General features: G+C 40.6%; 1 protein-coding gene across 1 annotated transcript in view; it reads right to left on the bottom strand.

The window, feature by feature from the left end:
• Window positions 1-3,361: 3,361 nt before the first annotated feature.
• ankrd50 (ankyrin repeat domain 50) overlaps window positions 3,362-23,771 on the bottom strand; it is a 36,714-nt gene continuing 16,304 nt past the window's right edge. The window contains exons 3-5 of the mRNA XM_063493428.1: window positions 23,385-23,617; window positions 5,380-8,924; window positions 3,362-5,090 (exon numbers count right to left, since the gene is read on the bottom strand). Coding sequence (XP_063349498.1) covers window positions 5,383-8,924; window positions 23,385-23,617 — 3,775 coding nt within the window. The 3' untranslated portion in view covers window positions 3,362-5,090; window positions 5,380-5,382. The remainder of the gene's footprint in view (window positions 5,091-5,379; window positions 8,925-23,384; window positions 23,618-23,771) is intronic.

Here is a 23,771-nt window from a genome sequence, read left to right as displayed (position 1 = left end):
GATGGGTTCGGATGTGTTTTAGGTGTTTGTAGCACAGTAGTAATATGCCATTTTTATAATATGCAGTGTATACAAGTTGAGTATTCCTGGGATAATTTGACCTCTGCAGACTGGCTCTGACCCACAAAGAAGTATGAGACTTGTTTGAGTTCAAATATTAAATCAAGAAGAATCTGCTTTCCAAAGTTATGGTCTATTTATCATGACATTCCCTATTTTTGTTTCCATAGCCACTGCTGGCAATAACATGTAGGTTTGTTCATGTGATAAATTGTGGGATTAGAGCTAATGTTTCCCTGCCAAAAAAAAAGATACCCATTTGATCTGTCTAACTCAGTTTATATGTGTAATTTCAGCCACAAAGGGAGCTAACGCTCACGTTTGCACAAGGGTTTCATTATCTACTGCCTATGTGTATGTTGCTATTCTTTGGTCTGCAACTGACCAAAAGGAAACTTTTTTTTGTAAATTAAATTTCATGCACTGTTGCTATGTCACATGATTATAATGTAGAGCACAGTGTAGGTACAATAATGCAGTCATGACGTTTCTTGCAAAATTGGTCATTTGTTTATTTTATTAGCAAATCCTGTTGATTGCAGCCTGTTTACCAATATGAGTAAGAATATTACGCATAATATTAAAACAAAATTCACATAGAAACATCTGCAATCACCTGCAATAAAATAGTTGGTGACAGGAAGTGGGCAGGTCCTGAGATGAACTCACTTTAGAGGCAAGCGATTGAAGTGACAACCAATGATAGCGCAGGATAACGAGTGATACCGGTGACTAACATATGGCAGGAAAGTAAATCTATTAGGGGTTATCTAGACTAGCGATCAGAGGTCAACTTCAAAGCAATTCATAGAGCAAATTACTTCCTGTGTGTATGCAGCTAAAAAAAATTAGTTAACAATAGAACACTCTGAGTGTTTTATTGACGAGTCAATTATAACACATTTTTTCTTTGTATAGTGTCACTTTCAGGGCAAATTCTTTTTTTAAACAAACAAACAAAAAATCGTTTTAAAGCAGGATTTTGTAAAAATAAATAATAATTATTATTATTATTAATCAGTTAATTATTAATTAATAATTAATAAAAATCTTTCCCTAAATTTCTAAAAATTAAACATACTATATGTAAAGAACAAGATCTACACAAACTTCTTCAGAACAACATAACACATAAATGTAGCAGTTAATGGATTTAAAGTCTCTCTCTAACCAAATTGCAGCCATTTCCTCTTTGCTATGAGTTTGGAGAAATTCACCTTTATTTCAGGTCACAGTTTTAACAAGGCTCCCAGGCCTGTAGTTCCAGTCAATCTAATTTGAACGCCACTGAGATGAAGGGCTCTGCATGGCTGCACTTGTGTCATTATAAAACTGGACGGGCATATTTAAATACCCCATTGTAAAATTTCTCCACAAGTCTGCCACTTGGCTGCTTCTTCACCAAATCATTTCTGGCACTCATCCCAAGACGCTGACTATTTATACTTGTACAGATGCCAGTTTCCCAGAACAACAGTTAACATTTGGAGAATAAAACTGGTCTGACATGATGTAGAGTCATGCTTGAAGTCTGATTTAAATTGTTCAAATATAGGTTTGAACTTACACATTCTGTCCAAGAGTCAACACAAATTCTTCGATGTGTTTACTCAAGTTGATTGATTAGTAAGAATGACTGTGTGGTGATGTTTACAAATTGCATGTAATTAGTAATGTAATCCACAAAGCAAAATCTGGCACATACTCATTCATCTCTGCACAAAAAGAGGATTTGTTGAATGCATACAGTATTTTCTTTTCCAACAAAGCTTTGCTCTGGCTAAAGTCTCATAATCGAGAATACATCTAAAAATCCAACTTTTATTCGTTTTGTCTCACTAAGCTTCGATCAACTGAAAAGGCTTTATCTCAAAAACCCTCTTCAAAGTGTATATTTTTGAAAATTGTATGCAGAAGTTGGAAAATACACAGATTAAAGCTCAACATATGTGATCACAGAGAAACTTGGAAGTAAGACACCAGCCACACACACACACCTGCCAAAAAGAAATCTTTTCAGTGTTTGCATTCTTGTGAGGATTGCTGATCTCAAGACAAGCTGGGAAATATGTTCCCCACAAGGACACGAGAATTAACAGCATTTTGTGATTCGACAGTCACCTTGAGCCAGCTTAGATCGAAGTACACGCAGGTTTCTGTGAAGCCAAACAAGAAAGCTTGTAGCTAAAGTGCTAAACAGAGATCACATTTGCTTAAATGTGAATTCAGCACACACGTGGCTCTCAAAGGCATGCACTAGTTGAAGGCCATTGGGTTTAAAATACCTCTGGAACAAGCCAGCCACAACTGTCTCCATGTTGTGTATATTGTGAGGGAACTTGTTAGCGCTGTATCCAAAACAAGGGCATGGGTGGAGAGCAACCAGATGTGGCCACTGGCAGAGGGTTCATGAGGAGATCCTCCAAGCTTGGACAGTGCACACTGCATGACATCAGTACCAGATGGTTTATTCATTAACACCCACCCTCTCAAAACATACAGAGAAGCCTGTGCTGAAGGTCCAAAAGTCTAAATGGCACTTGAACGGCTATTTGGTGCATTTTTTCATGACATTTTGGGTGGTGGCAGTTAAACCTAATTAGTCAATAGAACCACTTTGTTCAGATTTAACTCTTTGGTTCAAAGTTAAATCTTTTTGAAACACAGATGAATGTTTTCACTGTATACTTTGCATCGATTTGGAATTTGAATAGGAGATAATTCATAATCACAGCCAACGAATCCAGTAAAAGCACCCAGTTTCTTTATTGTGCAATTGCATAAGATTAAATAAAAACGCTATTAAATTAAATCTTTCAGCTACTTCTGTTAGAGCTCTCTTTCAGTTTGCTTTTAACTCGAATGAACGGAGTGAAATGCAGGAGAGGGGGAGGCCGCGATAGCACTTGGCACACTTGTCTGCTCCACTTCAGCGTGATCCATGTGTTGCGATGCCTGCAGTGTCCTGGTTTGGCCCTCTATATCAAATGACCAACAGTGAAGTAGGTATTAACAGCACATGCTGTGGTTTCACAGCAGAGAGAGAGAAAGAGAGAGAGGAAAAAGCTGTCAAAAGAATACAAGTACGAAAATATAAGCATGGTGCAGATTTTTCAGTTTTTGGTACATCCCCATGAATCAAATCTCTTTCCTTTGGTGGCCTTTTTATTATCCATCTTGTTTTGCACCATTAACGGCCAACACAATCATTTCTGTCAGCATACTGGCCTCAACTATCTGGCACTTTTACTATAAAAGGATGTGAAATGAAATAAGCAAGCAAAAATGTCTGTTTCAGCAGTAAAGCAAATATGTTTATTAAGCACTTTAATATACATCAGAAAATTCCACTTCATATAATACAGGAATTCTTTTTAAATGAAAGTTGAATGTACATGGTAAGCTATTTACAATCCAATCACTGACAGTCAAATCAAATATGGCAGACAAAACACAGCCAAGACAAACAAGATAACTGCTTAATAAGACTATACAGTATGTTTTTCCAACACTGTTTCTAAACCCGGTCCTGCTTAGAATCCTTCTACCGTCCCTTCATGGCATACATTTGAGCTACTGTAGTACTGAAGAGCTGAGAGCTTTCACTAGGGCTTGTAAGTGTTCGTGCATGCGATAGGCTTCTACTCCTCGATCCCAGTTCTTGGCAATATATAGCTCACTGTTAACATTATGAAAAGCCTGCAAAAAAAATATGACACAGCCTGTAAACGCTAACGCAGCTCCACAGAATTCATAAGAAACAGATGTTTCAGTTCCCTCAGTGTCACAGCTGAGCACCTCCTCCTCTCAGTCTCCCACAGGGGTAAGTCCTGTCCAACTGATCCTCAGTGTCTCTCACAGGGAGAAGGCGGGTTAGAATATACCCATTCAACTTTGGCTTTACAACTTTGCATTACAGACAATGTCACTAACAGCTAGTAGTTGTCTTAATGGCTGAAGCCTTTCTGAGTTTGTGTGTCATGCCCCTGAAAAATCCAGCCAGGAATTAACTGAAAATGAACCACATGACGATACGGAAACAAAGCTTGGATTTTGTTTTTTGCGATGCAGTAGGTTATACATGTAACTGTGCTGACAAATGTATTTTTTAATCACTTGAAATTGCTGCTTTTAGCACCAAAATGGATTATTTAAATATTTTTTAATGCACACAAAACAGGACGCACAACAACAACAACAAACAAAGAAAAAGAAAGAAAAAAAATCCCATAGGGACAAAATTATTATTTTGTTTACATTTTCAATGAACCTCCCTCTTTCTTAGATATTTTAATAATGCACAAACTTACATAGCCAACAAATTGGGAGTTCAAAATGACTGCAGGCAACGTCTGAAAACACAGCACCATGATAGAATGTAATGCAAAAACAAAAAGTGGCTTTTTTTCCCCCAAAAAATAAATACACTTTTATATACTTGTGATGAAAATAGCTACTGACATATCACACACAAAGTAAGTTTAACACGCTGCTCAAAGTTAACACAGATTATTTGGGGTCTCTAGAAAGGCAGACTATCAATGCGCTTACTTCATCAGCATCAGTTACTGTTATGTCCTCTGGTTTGTTACATTGTACTCAGCAGTACATTGTTGTCAGTGTTTAAAAAGTAGAACAAACATTAATATAAAATAACAGGAAAAAGCATTGGTACGTTTTCTCAAACAGTTACTTAGATAAAACATGGATGGGATACGAGTGACTAGAACAAATGCATGTCTGTCATTTTACTCTTAAAAGTGCATACACTGTTTATTAAATAGCATTACATTAAATTAAGATGATAGTTTGCATGGATACATGGAGAAGGCTGTAACAGATGTAGGCACATTGAAGTATCAGTTCACATAAGCCTTAGGCAGAAAACAATCTTCCCTAGGTAACATTTTGAGGTCTCCCACTGATGAAAAGTAAAAAAAAAAAAGTTGTTTTTTTTAAAAATGCAGATGAAAACAGTTGCTTTGGCACATTCCCTCCGCCGTCTGCATGACGAATGGCATTCTAGACATCTGAAATGGCACAGGAATGATTTGGGTTAATGTTTTGCTTGGGAGGCTTTCTTCATGCAAGTCTGATTAAATCCAACTAATGGTGGTTCTATTCAGTGCATTCCAGTATCATCTATGCGCCCATTTTTTGCTCCTTTATTAGTCCTTAGACAAGCCAAAAGCATGTGTTGTTTGCCATGTGCCCTTGCCTTTTCTTGATTTCAACATATAAACACATGGTTGCTGTATTACATTAAAATCACATGCTGGAATATTTAAAAAAACAAAACAAAAAACAACTCCCTCTTACCAGCTATAATGGAGTCTCCTTTTTGTAGTTAAACCCATGGTCTGATCCTTCAATCTGCAGTTTCAGGGCTTGTTTAAGGCTTAGCTCCGTTTCCCCTATGGGATAGTTCTCTAGAACATCCTGGTGGCCCCTGTTTTGAACAGTCCGTGGAACTGATACTCTACCCAAGAAAACCTGATTACCCTGTAGATGATAGTTGGGGTTTGTCATTATCCCATTCCTCTTCTTCTCAGAACAGCTTTGCTGCTGTATGAAAAACTGATCCTGGCACTGTCCCCTTTCCTGCTGAACTGAACCACCAATCATGATCTTACAATGAGGATCTTTCACTGCAATGTTAGCTACCGATTTATTAATGGCAATTCTCTTGTCAAACTGGGTCATCTCATACTCCAGAACCTGACCTTGAGTTGAGCCACTGTTCTTGATTTTCTTCTTGTCTCCCAGTGTTGTTTTGCTGTTTGCTGTGCTATTTCCAGTTTTAGTTCCCTTTGTTGATTTAAGACCGGATTTCAGCTGAGACCAGTCAAAGTCACTGGATGGAGATGATGGCTGCTGACTAATGGACTTTGTCGTAGAGGACGGAGATACAATAGACTGTCTGCTCCGGCTGCGGGGCAGTGAGTGCTGCTGAATCTGTTCTGTAAATGTCATTCCGTGAAAACTGTCAATGGGCACTGTCTGCGCTGTGGCTGTAGATGATGTGGTTCTCAAAGAGGAGTTTTTTGAACTCTTGAGAGAATTATTTGACAGGGAGGATTTCTGTCTATCTACAGTGGAATCAGGAGACTCTGACGGTGAACTGAAAGCATGAACAGGCCCGTTCTGTAGACCTCGACCAGATGACTGCACATCTCCTGCCCCAGTGCTGCCAGAACTACTTGATTTGATGGTGAGGGACTGCATTTTACCAGTCACTGCCAATGGTGTTTTTTCTTCCATGGTATGCACTGGGGAGGGGTTGCAGCCATTTAGAGTTGTAGCTCCATATTTTTCTAGAAGTTTTATAATCATTGAATGGCCACCTTTTGCTGCTACTCTCATTGCCGTTCTTCCAAACTGATCAGCGTGGTTGGGGTCAGCACTGTTTTCAAGAAGTATTTGTACAACATCGATGTGACCCTCCTGGGCAGCTATGCCTAGTGCCGTTGCTCCCTGATTGCATGTGTGATCTACATGTGTGCCATTCTCTATCAAAAACTGCACGACTTTTGTATGGCCTTGCCATGCAGCAGACTGGAGGGCAGATCTTTTTTCATTGTCACAGGCATTCACATCAGCATGATAGTTAATCAGCAGCCTCACCATTTCAATATGCCCTTGCCAGCAGGATACATGCAGGGCCGTTCTGCCCTCAGTGTCACAAGCTTCCACATTTGCGCCATTTTCAAGGAAATATTCTGTCATGGCCAGCTGATTTTCAAGTGCTAGTATGTAAAGCGTCGGGCGTCCGTCTGCATCTTTGTAATCTATATCAGCACCGTGGCTCAGCAGCAGTTCAACAATCTCCCTGTGACCTTCTAGTGCAGCTACCCTGAGAGCATTCCTCCCATCATATCCCCTCTGGTCAATACATGACTTGTGTTCCAGAAGAATTTGCACACAGTCATAATGTCCCTCTTGTGCAGCTAATATCAGCGGTATTCGACCATCATTATCTACCTCTGTGCAACGAGCACCTTGTTCAATAAGGGCATCACAAACTTGCCGGTGGCCCTCAAATGAAGCCATGTGTAGCGGGGTCCAGCCTGCATCATCCCTGTGATTCTCATCAAGACCTCTGTCCAGCAGAGTTCTGACCACCTCCACATTACCCTGAGCAGATGCAATGCTCAGCACAGTCCTTCCCTCACTGTCAATACTATCAACAGCAGCCCCCCAAAAAAGTAGTGTGTTGACTACAGATGCATGGCCCATTGATGCAGCAGCCAGAAGAGGGGTGCGGCCATTGTTGTCTGTATGATCCACATCAGCCCCACCTTCTAAAAGCAAGTCAACTACATCTACATGTCCTTCATAGCCAGCCACGAGGAGAGGAGTCATGCAGTCTTTGTCACAGTGGTCGACCTCTGCACCCCTGTCGATCAAAAGGCTCACAACCGATGCATGGCCTTTACTTGCAGGAACACAGAGAGCAGCGACTGAAAGGGCAGTCCTTCCATCAACGTCTTCATGATTAACTTCGGCTCCATGGTCCAACAGGTGCTCGACAATTTCTCTGTGTCCCATATAGGCTGCAGCAATAAGAGCCGTTCTTCCTTCATTGTCTGCTTTGTTGACCTCGGCCCCATGTTGAAGAAGGTTCAACACAATGTCTTCATGACCTCCCCAAGCAGCAGCTCTTAAAGCAGTTCTGCCATCGGCATCAGCACAGTCCACTTTGGCACCAGCATAAAGCAGAGCAGACACGACTTCTGAATGTCCACCCCATGCTGCTGAACGGAGAGCAGTCCACCCATCGTGATCTGTATGGTTTATGTTGGCCTCACAGCCAATAAGGCAGTTGACCACTTTAGTATGGCCCTGCCTTGCAGCAAGGGTAAGTGCCGTCTGTCCATTGTTATCTTCTAGCTCCATGTTTGCCCCTCTAGATATAAGCAAGTTGACAACATCAAGGTTTCCACTGTATGCAGCATTACTCAGCAGAGTTTTTCCACCGGAGTCACACTGGTTTACAGATGCCCCATTGTCAAGTAGTGTCCTTATCGAATCCTCTCTTTCTAGGGCCTGTTGTACAATACATGAAGCATGATCATCCTCATTGTTTACGTGTGCACCAGCTTTGACCAGTAGCTGCAGAACCTCCTGTTCCCTTGGTATGGAGGTGCTCAAAGAGTCTTTAGCAGGAGTTCCATTCCAAACCATCCAAAGAGCCAGATTAAATGCTTCAATCTGTAGATTGGAGTTCACAAGATGCAATGCAAATTCCTGCACCTCAAGCGGCTTGAGCTGCTTTGCCCGGCAAGTATAACTCATTGCCAACATCCTATGTCCCTCTGCTGCATTGCACAAGTACTTTTGGGTGCAGTGCTTAACATCTAGCAGCCACTCTGCAAAACTGTAGTGAAAGAGGATTTTAGTGCTCCCAAGGCCATCGACCAATAATTTGGAGAGAATGTCCATCTTTTTCTGAAACTCTTCCATGGTCAGTGTCATGTTTTTGGTCCAGACTGCATGGTACAGTTCTTTGACTGTGAGTGGCCTACAAGTTGCAAGGATTACATTAAGAATTGGTTGTACTTTGGCAAACTGTTTTCTGACAAACAGTCTCTGGCAGAGCCACAGGTAGAGGCCATTAAGAGTGCCCGGGATGTCGCGGATCTCACGAAGCATGATAAAGTTTTCCACCACACCATCCAGGACACGTTCCAGGTAAAGGAAACAACCACTGCTCTTGATGTGAAGTTGGTTAAGCATCTCAGCTGTCTCCTTGGTTAGATGCTGCCTCAGGGCCTCCTCCTGATCCAGCCTGTGAAGGATGTACTGTTGCACGTCCTTGACGATGTAGGCCTTACGCAGATCATCAAGGCTGATTTTGCGGAATCCTGAAACAGAAGGGAAGGACATAAGATGAGACTGATGGCAAATTGAGCTAATAACTTACTCAGTATATTAAAAGATCCAAAAGATTAATTCAAGAATGACCTTTGCTGCATAATTTGCTAATGATGAGTAGAGTTACTCTCCCCACACTGGTCATGTCTGACCTTGAGATCCTGCCCTGTACTTAGTCACTGATCATGTACCTTTGGATAATTAGGTTAAGCCAATCTTATTTCCCAAGGTTCTTAAGATAATTAATAGTAAAGCCAGGTTGTTAAAGAAAATCCTTTCAGAGGAATTGAGAGCATAACCCCTCTAACTGCTGGAAACAGACACAATCAGTGGGTGTCCACTCTCAGCTTAGCCCATAAAATACCAACGAAAACAAAATCATGTCAATTAGTGGCTTTAGTGTATTGGCTAAAACAGCTATTTCAGCTTAGAGAGTGCCAGCATTAGGGAAAAATGTATAATAATTTAAGTATAAACATGGCTGAAACAATGAATACAGCGTAATAAAAAAACAAAACAAGCTAGAAAGCCTTAAAGTAACAATGCAGATAACCATTTAAGAAACAAATCTCACACCCTGAGAGAAAACAATTTATTTCAACACTGGAATCCACTACATTGGTGATTCAGCCCATTCATTAATTGCAGAGACTAATCAGCTAAAGCATATCTGCTGTAAAATGGAAGAGAGCAAGGGACACGTTATTTGCATGACTGTAACACATCAATGGTCTGTAAAACATTTCTCCAATGCCTTACTTATCATGCAACATGCTCCCACATTGACCTTTAGAAATCCTACTGGGGGGAAAAAAATAATCACAGTGGGTCTTAATGAATGATCTTTAATGGGAAATCCTCTCTGAGACGTGGAAAAATGGCTCCATAATGGCCTCTGCTAATGTGCATAAAGTGAACTTTCCTCCATGCTTAAACAATCTGTTCATGGTCTGTGTAGTCTGCAGCCTTGAGGGCAGTAGGAGCATTTTTGCATACTTTTATTTACAGTTCCCATGCTTCTCAGGGTTACTAGGACAGGAAAAAAAAGTCACCAGAGGCTCACTCAGTGTTGTTGACATACTGTTTTTTCCCCAACATCTAACAAGCCTCCTACTATGGGGACAACTATCTGGCACGTTTGCTCCCTAAACTGATGTGCTTCTTTGCCAGCCTGAGCATCAATTCATTAAAATAAAGATATTTTACCTTCAGATAAAACAGCTTAAAAGAAGAGAGCATTTAGAAAGGTTTACTAAAAAGTTCAAAACTTTTATTCTCCATAGTGAAATGCGATTGCTTTGGTTATATAACATCTCTCCCCAGTATGAATCAGATTCTGTCACCAGGCCTGGAGCAGTCCTCTGTTCATCCGACTGCTATTGTGTGGGTAGAAAAGACAGTGAAATCTTATTCCACATAGGCCCAGCGGTAACCACACACTTCCAGGCCAAATAGCAAACCTGATGACTTTAACAAGAATTCCCAAGCAGGCACTGACAGTTTGGACAACAGATCCTGGTAAACAGAAGGAGCAACAGGTTCCCTTTATCGCTGGCTTCTGTGTTTGTTTAAGATAAGCAGGTTCCTTCAAACAGTATCTCACAATAATTCCCTTTTACTCTGTCCTTGAGGCCCTTCGTCACATTTCAGCCTGTGAAAAACTGGTTACTTGGTGAAATTAAAGCACTCACGCTTCGGGTAATGGTTACACTTTATTGTAAGGTCTTTACTTTACAACCTACAGCCCACTGAGAAGAATGTTTTAATCAGTACTGTATAAATAAAACTGAATGAAAGAATGTAATCTGTGATACAAGACAAATATTTACTTTGTATTTACTTTTTAAAAGGCACTAATTACGTGTCATGAAACATCTTATGACTGAGATGCTAAGGAGTGAACAGTTACTGGGATTAACATAGGACAGGATGAAATAGGATTTATGTAAGATTTCACCCAGAGATCTATTATACAAAATCACGTTCCATCGTTCTTTACATTTGTCTGTATTGTTTTATTTCTTTAGTGATGTCGTGGCCTGTGGTAGATCTAAATGAAAAAGGAGACTAAGGATGCCTTTTAACTACAACAAAAAATATATATATCTCAGAGACTCAACAGCCAATCACAGTTCGTGCACTCCCCACATCTGTCTGCATATAGCATTATATAGTATTAAATCTACAATCTGAGACAGAATGAAAACCTGAGTAAGGAAAAAACTATAAACTCTCATATAAAAGAAAATAATAAATATTATGAAAATATTAAATATGAACATATAAACACAGGTTTATGTATGGGGCGGTTGTGGGAATTCTTTACACTTTAACAAGCTTTAAAGTAATATTCCCCATCATTATAGCCACTGAAAGGCCCTAACCCACTTCTAGTATGCCACTGTTTTCAGTAACTGTGCACATTTTCCACACTCCCTTCAGCCTCTTCTCTCCAGCTCCATGACCTCCCGTATCAACTCCCACTACTTCAGTCCTGGAGGAGTCACTGACATTACAAGAGCCAAATTCATGGCAAGCATGTGATGTAGCCATGTAAAAATCACTTCCGTTTCTGAGTACTTAGAGCCGTTGTGATTTCTTTATTTCATTCTTTGTTTACAAACCCTGGCTAAGTACTCATTTAAAAAGCATCCAGCAAAAAGCACTTCGTTATCATGACTCTGGGGTTACTTCAGGGTTTATATCAAAAAGACACAGACTTGATTGAAGGCACAACACGATCCTAATTCGCATTCCTGTTCTCTGTGTGCTCACAACTCCCCTGGCTGAAACTTCAAGCAGTAAAGATCAAGTTTCAGCCCATCATGTTATCATCAGAGGATCTCTCACTCATCCTTATCTCATTTTGTCTAGCCTCTTGTTTCATGTCAGGCGTCCAGTGTGTGTGGGGGGGTTTGTTTTCTTTTTCCTTTTTTCCCTCAGCTTGAAAGCTAATCTAACTGGTGTACATGCTTCCTTTCTCTTCTACTGTTCTGCTTTGCAGGCCAGTGCACAATCACAAGTGCTCCACTTGACACAAGCACACAGTTTCAAATTTACATTTACAGTCTCTCTGTCTCTCTCGCTAACGACAGAGAGCTTATGTCTGGTGCGACTTTCTGATGCTCGGATGTCAGTGATGGGTCCTCCTACTTCTTCTGGACCAAATCCTTCTTTGGGCATTCTGGGTTTGCTCCAGCTGGAACAGGAAACCCACTAGCTTGGAAGGGGGAAAGAGGCCATGAAAGGGAAAAGTAAGGACAAAAAAGGCTTTAAGATGACCATGCTTTAAGAGACCATAAAATGCATTTATTTTTTTATATTAAATATATAATTTTTTTTCCTCCCCTCCACCCAGCCACTGATTTTAGCAAAGTATGACAACTAATATTTTGTCATGTGATGATTTCTTCTATTCACAGTGGGACTAAGAAAAACATTCGGTATGCATTACAGTCCAATTCTGGAGATGCTGCTCTATCATGAATATTTTCTCTGGGGAACAGAAGAAAAATGCTTCTGTGCCGTAGTTTATGACAAACTGTTTCTTCTACATTCCACGGTCGCTGACACACCAATTATGAAGATACAGTGAATAGGAAAGCTGGAGGAGGAGATCGAAATTTGACTGCAGCCACCATGAAATAAAGCACTTGCTCAGATAAGACAAAAAAAAACTACAATAAGAAATAAAACAATAGACCTACTTAAGTGCCTTTGCTCACCAAAATTACATCTCCCTTCAGTCACATACTGAAAGATAGCCTACAGTTTCCACTTAAGTCATCAGCAGACATCACTTCACTGGATATCAACTGTGAAGTCATGGCAATATTATTGCCCTACTCCTGCCGATAAAGCAATAAAACAACCGCAGCGGGAATGTCATCCAACCTGCATTTGATGACTGCGGTGTAACAGGAACTACTATTAAGTACTACACAAGAATGCATGAACTCTCATTGGCTACAAATACCCAGTCGCCTTCCAAGAACCATTTTCTTTCTTTCCAAAACCCAGCAGTCATGAAGGCCTAGATTTTGCACCATTTTAAGTAGGTTACACAAACTGTAGCTGAGCATTGTGTGTGTGTGTGTGTGTGTGTGTGTGTGTGTGTGTGTGTGTGGATGGTTCAGACCCAGAACAAAAGCGACTGCTAAACAAGCAACAAATGACACATTCATCAGGGTGAGGGATGCAGCTCCTGAGTGCAGGCCTCTGAGCCAGCTGCTGCTCGTTACAGAGCTGGATACCAGCCACAAGAGACAGGGTCTCGCGTACAAAAGAGTGACTGTTTGCTTTCTAGATTAATTTTTCAAATGACGAATGAGCCAGCGTGTGTGCGCGCATGTCTGTCAAAAAAACTTGAGGTCTAAGCTCATCAACTGGGACTGTGGAATGGCAGCTTCTCAGATTCAGCACGATCTTTCGCGAGACACCATCTTAAGTCACTGGATCCATAAAGAAAACAGAAACCCAAGCCTCACTGCCCTCTCCTCAGGCTCTCCAGTAAACCCGCGCTCAACCAAACGTCTGTTCGACAGCTGCAGCGTTCCCAGCTCCAAAAAACACGAGAGAGCCAACCTCCTAAACACAAGTATGTGGAAGAGAGTGAGCTCCAACGGTCTGCAAACTAAAGTCCTGTGCAAGTGTGCTACTCTTCAATCTTTGAAAAATACTGCTGAATTCTTTGTTTGATTGTTTACAGACTCCAATTTGGAGTTTAATAGTCAAAAGGCAACAACTCTTTCTGTTTTATTTTGGATAAATGTGGCTTATTCACAAGTGAGAACAGACTGAGGAGCTGAGATCTGAGAGGTTTCGGCTCAAATCTGGAGCTGATTTAACAGCGCAAAGATGCAAACAGTTGCCATGCTACGCGACCACCAGGCGAGACGCAGAAATGATTACACTTAACAATTAATTTAGGTTTGCTTGAGGCGCGGCACATGAAAACACTCCCGCCCAAACATGCCTCTGCTGACTTTCAAACGGGATGTGAAAGAGTTTCCAGTCAAACCTGTTGTAGGGCAGCTGATGAGAGCTGATGTGTTGGGGGTTGGGTTAACAGGAACATATTCACAACAAGGCCACCTGTGCAAAGAATACTACATCAATCATATAAAAATCTATGCAAAACACAGTAGAAATACTAGGTTTTTTTCCTCTAACCCACAAAGAGCTTAGTTATTATTTTGAATGGCAGAAGCTCATTAAGATGGTGACAAGAGGCTGAGTCAAAGCAGAGCACCTGTCTACCCACATATGAGATATCTACTCTAAGAGACTTGTCACTGCTATTACAGCTAGCTCCTTGCAGCTGCACAGATGGCTGCAAATTTCATTCATGTCAAAGATTCTAACAGAAACCCCAAACAACAGACACAAATCATAAAAAGTAGCATGACATTTGTTCCAAGTGCACATTTATCCATTAGTCCATTAAACCTTCTCTGTCACAGTGTCCTCTGTGAGTCAAATGCTGGTGTTTTCAAGTTGTAGGGAATAGGGTGATTATCGGAGCACATCAGACAGTATGAACGAGGTGTAAACTAACTGTGGGAATTCTTTACTAGTTTACCAGTTTTGGATGTCATTTAATTTATTAAAATATTTAAAAATGCTAAACTAAGTTGCCAAATATACATTGGCGGTTATGAATACACCTTAGTCCTTATTTAGGTTGGGGGCCATGTTTGGAAGTGGATATGTTTTAGACTGGAATTCCCATGGAATTTATTTCAGACTAACTGTCACTGAATCATCAAATATAACTGATTCTTTCTGAAGATACAACGTTGTAGCTTTGCAGTAGTGGTAAGCTTCTGCAACACACCTTCTGACCATGTTTTTGTTCATCATTACACGGGTTGACCTATGAGTAACCTCATTTGGCTCTACCGCCACATGTTTCCATTCACCTGCATAAAAAACTGCTCAGACTAGCTTGACAGCAATTAAGTCAAATAATCCATTATCTACGATCAACAAGTGTTGCCAGGTAGGCCTGGAAGCATTTTGGGAAGACTTCGCATGTACAGATTACAGATTCAGCATGAGGAAAGCTTTGACGGCTTGCTGCGGAATCAGGCACTTGCAAAGTCATTCTTGGCACACAAATGAAGAGACAGTGTGGTATATTTAAAAGATAAAATATGTCTTTAGTTGCAGCAACCAACTGAAAACCATCCCAGGAATTCTTGAAGGGTATTTTAATTAAGGCTTAATGTAAAAACCCTTCAATTAAGTCAAAAACCAACAAGTCTTGCTCTGTGCCACCAAAAGTAATTTGAAAAAATAAAATAAAATCACAGGTTCATTAAAATCTGGCAGAGGCATGCCACATACCAAAGGGCATCACCTCAGGAAGGAAGAGGCCAGCCAGTTTTGTTCGCCGTGCTCACAGTCATGTGACTGCACTGCAGCACCCAAGGTGTTATAGATACAGACATGGTAGACCTGTAATTTGCCCTGCTGTCAGACGGCATGGTGGTAAAATTACAGTATTCAACAGGGATTATGGTCTCCAGCTCATCCAAAGTGAGGCTCAACATGCAGCCTCACAGACGACAACTTATACATGAATATGGACATAAATCAGTTTGTCCGTGTAAGCCAACTGAAGTAGAAAAAAAAAAAACGAGGGGTAAGATTATTAATAGCGTCTTGCTTGCTTTTGTTAGCCATGGTGACACAGAATCTATAATGAAAACTAAAAGAGAACAGAGTGAACTTTGTGTTTTAATAGCAGGAGGCATTTGTTGAACGTGATTTTGGTTTAGTGTTGAGCAATTTAGTCTCTTTGGTGAAGGCCGCAGCATGACCAAAATATGTTGGAATCAATTATTAAATTCTTTTGACTATTAACTGTGGAAGTGCCTTGGAGCTGCTTCTTCTTTCACTGCTGAAAAGTCTTGGCATTGTTAAGCTCCAAATTCATCTGTTTGTGCAACCATATATCCAGTTGTCCAAACTCTGCCACAAAATGGCATTTTACTGTGGAGTCAGTAAGCAAAGCCGCCTTTGCCTCTCTTTGGGGAGCATTCCACAGCAGAAAAGAAATAAACTGTCCTCGCTGCTTTATGACTGTGTTTGTCTTGTCAGTTGGCCAGTAGATCTTGCGGTCCCTCCAGAGAGGTCTTACATTTGACCAAAAAGAAACCAAAAAACACACACATGTAGTGCGATGTTAAGAGTTTTGCTGACCTTTCTGTGAAGGGACCGTCTTCCCCTGTGTTGGATTCAACCATAGGCCTCCGGACAAAGGGCTTCTTGCAGAAGTGCGCACACTTTAAAACAGAGCTGCTCTTTTCTTTTGTGGTCACTAGTGGTAAATTAGTTCAGCTTCTTGGCATGTTGGGTTAAGAAAGCTCCATTCATGGTGGACAGAACGAAGGTGGAAGATGTGGTTCAAGCCCTTGCTAGGGTGGTCTACCCTCACCCGAAAAAGACACAAATACAGGAAACAGAAACACAGACCCACCCCAGAGTAGCACAATTTCCTGAAAGTGTAGCTTTTACTACACAATAGCTGTGAAATCTAATGACTTATCTATATGCAAGCAGTCCTGCAGATTACTCTTGGTTTTTTTTTAAAACAAAAAAATCCTCACGAGCATGAGCAAATATGTCACGTTGGGAAGGAAATGAGTAAACCCACCATCAAAATGTCTCAAAGGATGAGTGTCTTTTTAAAGCAGCCACACACTCCTGTAACATTCCTAAGACTAAGCTGGGGTATAACCGTATTAATTAAAGCTGTGATTCATAACCAAGACAAGCTTTTATGTGAGGTTTTGTGGTGGCTACTTTCCAAGTTTTGACTGGTAGGCCCCCCTTAACGCTGGCAACGTTGCTCCTTTTCACCCACTTGAAGAAGAAGTAAAATCGGGAAAGGAGTTAAAATAATTATGTATTTTATTACAGTGGAAATCAATCTAATTGAAGTTGCTGTAACACTCCTGAGCAGGAATGTGCTTGTTTAAGGGGAGTCATTATGTTTCACAGCTTCAGGAGCACACTGATACTATATTATTATAACTACTGGCACTCCATGCCTTCTCCATCCTTCCTCATCCCTCGCTCATGTTGGCTTTTCACTTAAAATCCTAAATACAGCTTGCACGAGGTTTTGTTTTGTGTTTCCTTTAAAACAGGCTCTATCACGGTTATCTTCCTCCTCCTGTACTCGAGGATTAGTCAGGAGATGCTTGCAGACAGAAGAAGAGATTTCGGTAGCAATTCTCTCCTCACTCTGATTATCTCAGATCTTAAAAACACATGCCTTGAGCTCTCTATAAGGTTGGCTGTTAGCCAGTAATACTTGAATTAAATAAAAAAATAAGCTAAAATATGGACATTAGGTAGGAGTTATGATTTCTGAGTGCAGGAGCTTCAGCAGTAATCATCAGCAAATGAAATATTCAGCGTACAGCTCGAACATTGCACAGCCCTTTCTGGATGCTAATTGGTGGAGAGGTTTCCCTCACTGTTCCAGTGGAAGTCTTGCAGGACAGCAAGACGTCCATCCACAAGTACTGCCCATATATGTTTGTGCCAAGGTTGGCAAAAGAAAGGTAAACAGAGTGAAGTTAAGTGACAGTATACAGGACCCAGATACACATGTATCTGAGACGCTGTGGCCTGTTAATCTTAAAATTTTGTTTGGTTCTTAACCAAAAATGTTTTATCTACATTTTTTAAAGTTATTAGCAAAAAGTTAATGATGCAGTTCATTTCTGATAAATTATAAAACATAATTTTAAGCACTTTGTAACTAGAGAACAAACCAAAAGACTTTAGATTATCAGACCGAGGCCAAGTGTCTGCTAAAAATACCCCCATATCCTTTACAAGTAAGAGATGGCAGTGATTATTACCTTAGTCCAGTTGTATATGTTTTTTTTTTTTGTTTTTTTGTTTTTTTTTTTTTTATTTATAGCACCAGACTGGATTTACACTTGGATCTGATGAGTCGACCCTGTCTGCATTTTTGTGTCACTGTCAGGAATGTCATCACCGTGCTACAGCTGTGACCTTAGATGACTTGTTGGCTGGATGTCACACTTTCTGACTGGGAAAGGAGGCCATTTTTACTTAAGCAGGTATTAAAGAAATGAAAAATGAAGCCTTGCTTTTCCAGAAGTAAATGTCAATATGAGCCATCCCCTTATAAAAAACCTTCATGTAGTCCGTGCAGTACTCTCTCAAGCCACCACACATACATGCCTGTTGAGAAACAGTGACTTTAACAAGTATGAATCAAACAGTATTGTTCAGACAGGAGCCCTTACAGTCCAGTGATGCTTCATGTGACAGATGAAAAGATCACGAGTCTGATTCAAATGCTATGTTGGAACTATGATTTAAAAATGGGCTGTAAGTATTTCAATGAGACCAATAGCAAAGTGGGAAGAAAAAAGAAAAAAAAGATGGCAAGAGACTGAGGTTTGAGCTGAAAAAATAAAAATACACACACTCACACACACGTGGGGGGCTGTTTTTATTTAAACACCCAACCCCCACCTCGCACCTTCATACAGCCCTCTTTTCTCTGTCCCTGCTCCACCTTCTGCTGGAGGCCTTGATAAATTGGCACAGATTCTACCCGGCTCCCAACCAAAATCGCTGCCTAAGTGTTTCCACTGCGCTACCGCTACAATGCCCTTACAGTAGCATAGCTCAAAGAAAAGGTAAAGTCAGAAAAAGCAGGATTTTTTTGGCTACAATTTGCATCTCGAGAGTGAAATTTTAGTCCAAGTCAAAGGTAACAGTGGAAGTCCGAAGCTTATTCAAATCGGAATGATCACATAACACGGGTCTGCCAGAGGGATACTGTGCAAAATTCTTGTACTCCTCACAAACTGACCACTCTTTGTTTGTGAGGTATTAGCCAAGCGGATGTGAGTGAGGCATTCTGCAGCAGAAGTCAGTATGCCTCCTTCCTGCTCGGTCTCTGAGGTGCTGAAAACTTCCCAAAGCACATTCCACTCAGAGATAGACACAAGGAATAACAGTTGAGCAAGAGACAAGGAACTCTGAGTTTTGCTCCTGGGGAATAAAGTCATCTCCTTAAAAAAATTAAATGAGAAATTCCAGCTGAACGCACTTGCTGTAAGTCAGACTGAAGTAAATTTTGCAAAAATCAAAAGGTAACAAAGCTTTGAGTTGCTCACATAAAAGGAGTCTGAATTCTTTTAGCCATTTCAGAAGTACAGGTCCAGTGAGCTCCCTTCAAAACCTTGTGGTTAAAGGTCATTCCTCAAACTTTATCAGCACTGTATTTACAAAACCACAAAGTTCGCATTACCACAAACCAGAGTATACTGGGAAACTGACAACCTCCACCGCGACTAAAACGGACGCTCATATAAAATAGTAGTTTGCTTTGCAGCGAGCATGAAAGTGGACGCTTTTGGCAGGTCACTGCCATCTCTAAATTGTAAACAATATGCAAGATATTTTTAGGGGACACTTGGCCTGTGTCTGATACTCTGAAGTTCTTTGGTCTATTTTCAGTCCACTGCTGCATGAATAAGGAGCATTCATAGTGCCATATTAATAATAAGGTACAAAAGGCAATAGAATACACTGTGAGTGAGTGAGGGAGTGTGTGTGTGTGCGCGTGTGTGCAAGTCCACATCCGTCTATGTGTGATGGGAAAAAAAGAAAAAGTCAGTCTTGTAGAAGAATTTCCAGCACTGGACTAAAAGCGGAAGACTGGATCCAGACAAAACAAAGACACTGCTAAAAGCATTAGCAAAATGGATAGGTCAAGGCTTACTGTAGTTCTGCAGGAGGATTTCAGTGCATAGACTAGATAAAGAACTGAAATAAAAGGTATTAACTGTGGAATACGTTCATAGAAATAAAAAGACATCAGCAAGTCTAAACGGAAAGGAAAAACAAAACCAAATATGTCCTTCACTCCCTTCAAGTAGGGGCATCACATCTCATATGTGAGGCTGGCACTCTTTTCAAAAGTAGATAAATTTTTTAGAACCAATTGCTCGGCAATTGGAGTAAGAGCTCAACAAAAGCTTGGCCATCATCAAAGAGGCAGTAAAGAGGGAATGAGCTGGTTCAAAAATGGAGAAAAAGAAGATAACTGCCACTTATCAGATTGAAGGGAGTTTCATCGTGGAACAAACCATATAACAAAAAAAACAAAACAAAAAACAACAGACAGCTCATCAAGTACAAACAAAAGAGGCGCAACAAGCAGAAACAGAACTAACATGTTCAAAAAAAACAACAAAAAAACCCATTTGCGTCTGTGGTACATAAGAGACTATGTTCCCCTGCTGAGTCCGCTCTGAACATGAAGTGCACACCAGATAAAATCTCACTATTGAAATTAATGATTTGGGCCAGACACAACACACACAGGACAGCAGAAAATGTGATTTAATGCAAATTGCTGCCGAAAGAAAATCAAATAGAAAACTTCTTCCATCTGTGTTGTCTGTGGACACAAAGTTTTGGAAAACGCTTTAAACTAAACTGATACCAATCCACACGGGTTCCTACACAGAACCTTTTAAGTTAGAGGAAAGCGTGGGTGGGCGTGTCTTTGAAATTATGAAGTGGGCAGCCTGCATCACAGTTGGTTTGTTGAATTACACGCACGATGCCCACGAACGACTCAAAGTGAGACTCTAGTGTCCTGAATTCCTGTTTCCACTCTTATATCAACAATGACTAAGAAACAAACTCACAATGGAGAAACTAGACCCAAGGAGTGGCTGGCACTTTTGCACGGAAATAATGATCAAAATAGCTGACAATTCATGTTCTTGCAGGAGACCTACAGTGGGTTAAATAAGTACTAAGTGTGTTACCAATTTTCTAAGTTAATACAAAATGTGCTATTGAGATGAAATTCTCACCAGATGTCCCATTCAATCCACACAAGCAAAGAAATCAAACCATAGATGCCCATAAAATTAAGTGTAATAATGAGAAATGACACAGTATTGAACACACTTACTGAAATGTATTTAATACTTTGTACAGAAGCCTTTGGTGATGCCTCCTGTATAGAGAAATTCTTCACATGCATTGCTCAGGGGTGATTTTGGCCCATTCTTACACACATACCTGAAGGTTTCCTTGAGCCCCTTCTATGAACTTTGAACTTTTGTTCTTTCCATAGATTTTCAATTGGATTGAGAGCAGGTGATTGACTGGGCCATTCTAGCAGCTTTATTGTCTTTCTCTGAAACCAACAGAGTTTCTTTAATGTGTTTGGATCATTGTTTTGGTGAAACATCCATCCTTGTTTCGTCTTCATCATCCTGATGGCAGCAGTTTTCTATCAAGAATGTCTCTGTACATGTTTTTCCATTTATCCTTCCACCATGATGGTCCCACCTCCAAACATATTTACTTTTGGGATGTTATGCAGTGCCTTTTGAGCTTCTCAGCAAACTTGCTCCAACATGCTGCTTCTTTAGCAACAAAGTCTTGTGTAGTGAGCGTGCATACAGGCCATGGTGGTTGACTGCATTTCTTATTGTTTTCTTTGAAACAATTGTTCCTGCCGATTCCAACTCTTTGTGTAGCTCTCCACAAGTGGTCCTTGGCTCCTGGAAAGCTCGTCTGATAATTCTTTTCACTCCTCTGTCTGAAATCTTGCTGGGAGAACCTGGTCGTGGCCAGTTTATGGTGAAATGATATTCTTTCCACTCCTGGATTATGGCTCCAACAGCGCTCACTGGAATCTTCAAGTGGTTTTGAAATTCTTCTGCAACCAATGCCATCAGTATCTGTTGCAACAATAAGGTTGCAAGGTCTTGCAAGAGCTCACTGGGTTTATCCATCGTGGGTTGTTTCTTGTGTGACACTTTGGTAATGAGATACCTTTTTATAGGGACTGAACCAGCTGTTATTCATTAGCATTAAGTGGCAGGATTGCTTTCTAATTACTGATAGATTTCAGCTGCTGTCATGACTTTCTAGGTCTTTTTGCACCTGCCTTTCTTCATGTGTTCAACAGCTTTTCCCTGTGTCATGTCTCATTATTACAAACAACTTAAAATATGGACAGTTATAGTTTTATTACTTTGCATGTGTGGATTGGATTGAGGGCTTACCAACATCTGTTGAAAATTTCATCTCAATAGCACCTTTAGAAATATAGTTACTTAGAAAACTGGTGACGTGTTCAATATTTACTTTACCTGCTGTATATATGGAAAGCATATTTTAAGAGTCCTGAAAACAACTTTGAGCGTGACCTCTTAATTCTAATTACACTGTTGCATTTAATTTGGAATATATACAGGAATACTATTTGTATTATCTAAAATGATAAAGAGGCAAGCAACATAATCCACTGAAGACAAGCCAGAACATGAACAGACTGCCAAGCAAATTAATTCGCTGCTGGGGCTAGATGTTAAAGAAGGATGCTTGTTACCTGTCCTATTAATTTTATAGGCTTTTAGGTGCACATTATATTGTTACCATGCATTTCTCTACATACTATACACAGAGACCTAATCGTGATCATATCCGATTGTCAGAGCTCATCATGAAGAAATAACAGAACCAATGCGGGATTTAAAAGCTGGAGCACACAGAATCGGACATGTTTTTGTAGACCGTCCAGGATTCCAATATAAGAATAATAGTAATATCAGCACTACAAATAGAACTGCTTTTGGAGAATTAGATCACACAAACATAGGCATTTCATAATTTATGCAGGAACAAAAGGAAGAACGCATGTATCTTGTTCATCCCCTAACCTGACTGCAAGGACCTCCTGAGGAGGGAGCAGCACAACTATTCAGACTGCTGGGATGTTGTGTAACAGTAAAAAAGGTAAGGTGAGGGCACTAGAAGCTCCCACATTCAATGGCTTTGGAAAGGTAGATGGGGGACACGCAGCAATGTGAGTCTGCAGAGGCAACTTCCTCCCACACAGTTAGGTTTTTGATTAATGTTATGCCAGCTCATCGCCACAGAGTAGGCTGCTGGCCTGACAAGGAGATAATAGCAGTGGGTATGGTACAGTGTCACAAGACAAGGAAAAGCTGCATCTCTTACAGAAGTCTGCAGTGGTGACTAATCCCTTCAGGCATGTCATAATGTTAGAAAGCATTCGAAGCAGTGACCAAAAAAAAAAAAAAAGAATGATGCTGCAGGCTTTGTTTGTAACTGCTGTATTTTTTTGGCAAAATGTATATTATTAAATCTGAAAAATGGTTGCCATCAAGCGGAACAAGCATACAGCAGTACTGACAACTGCAAGTACTTTCTCATACATCAAACTGTCTCTTTTCAACAGCTCAGCTCAGTTGTAATAATGGTATCACAGTGATTTTGACAATGATGTATTGATTTTTAAAAAACTACATGTAACACCCTAAAGCTTTTGGAAAATTGCCTCTACACTTGGAGAACAGTTATCTTAACTGAGCAACGAGAAAAGTTGAACCATTTACCTGTGAATAGTTTGGTAATGGCTTTGTTCTGCCGTCGTGCGGAGCAGATGAGCAGCAGCCAAGGAGGCAGAAACTCGTGGTGACTGGCCAGGAGCTCTGCAATGGTCCTGGGAGAACCCGGGGAGGACCTCTGTTCCCCCTCACCCAGCTGACAGCCTTCATCAATGGAGTCCACAAGCAGGAAGAGCGCCTGCTGAGGAGGCTTCACACTCAAGAGAGGCAAGAGTACACACCTGACGAAAAAGGATGAGACACGGAAGGAGAAAGGAAAAAAAAAAAAACTGTTACAATGTTTTCATCTTTTTGATTTTGTTTAATTGATGACATAAATCATCTTCTTTCAGGGGTTGCCACAGCAGATCCTGGTGTCTAGCATACTCATCCGCA

This window comes from Pelmatolapia mariae, linkage group LG2 (genome assembly GCF_036321145.2).
Source record: "Pelmatolapia mariae isolate MD_Pm_ZW linkage group LG2, Pm_UMD_F_2, whole genome shotgun sequence".
Classification (NCBI taxonomy): domain Eukaryota; kingdom Metazoa; phylum Chordata; class Actinopteri; order Cichliformes; family Cichlidae; genus Pelmatolapia; species Pelmatolapia mariae.
The sequence above is the reverse complement of the archived record's forward strand: the minus strand, read 5'-3'. Positions and strand labels throughout refer to the sequence as shown.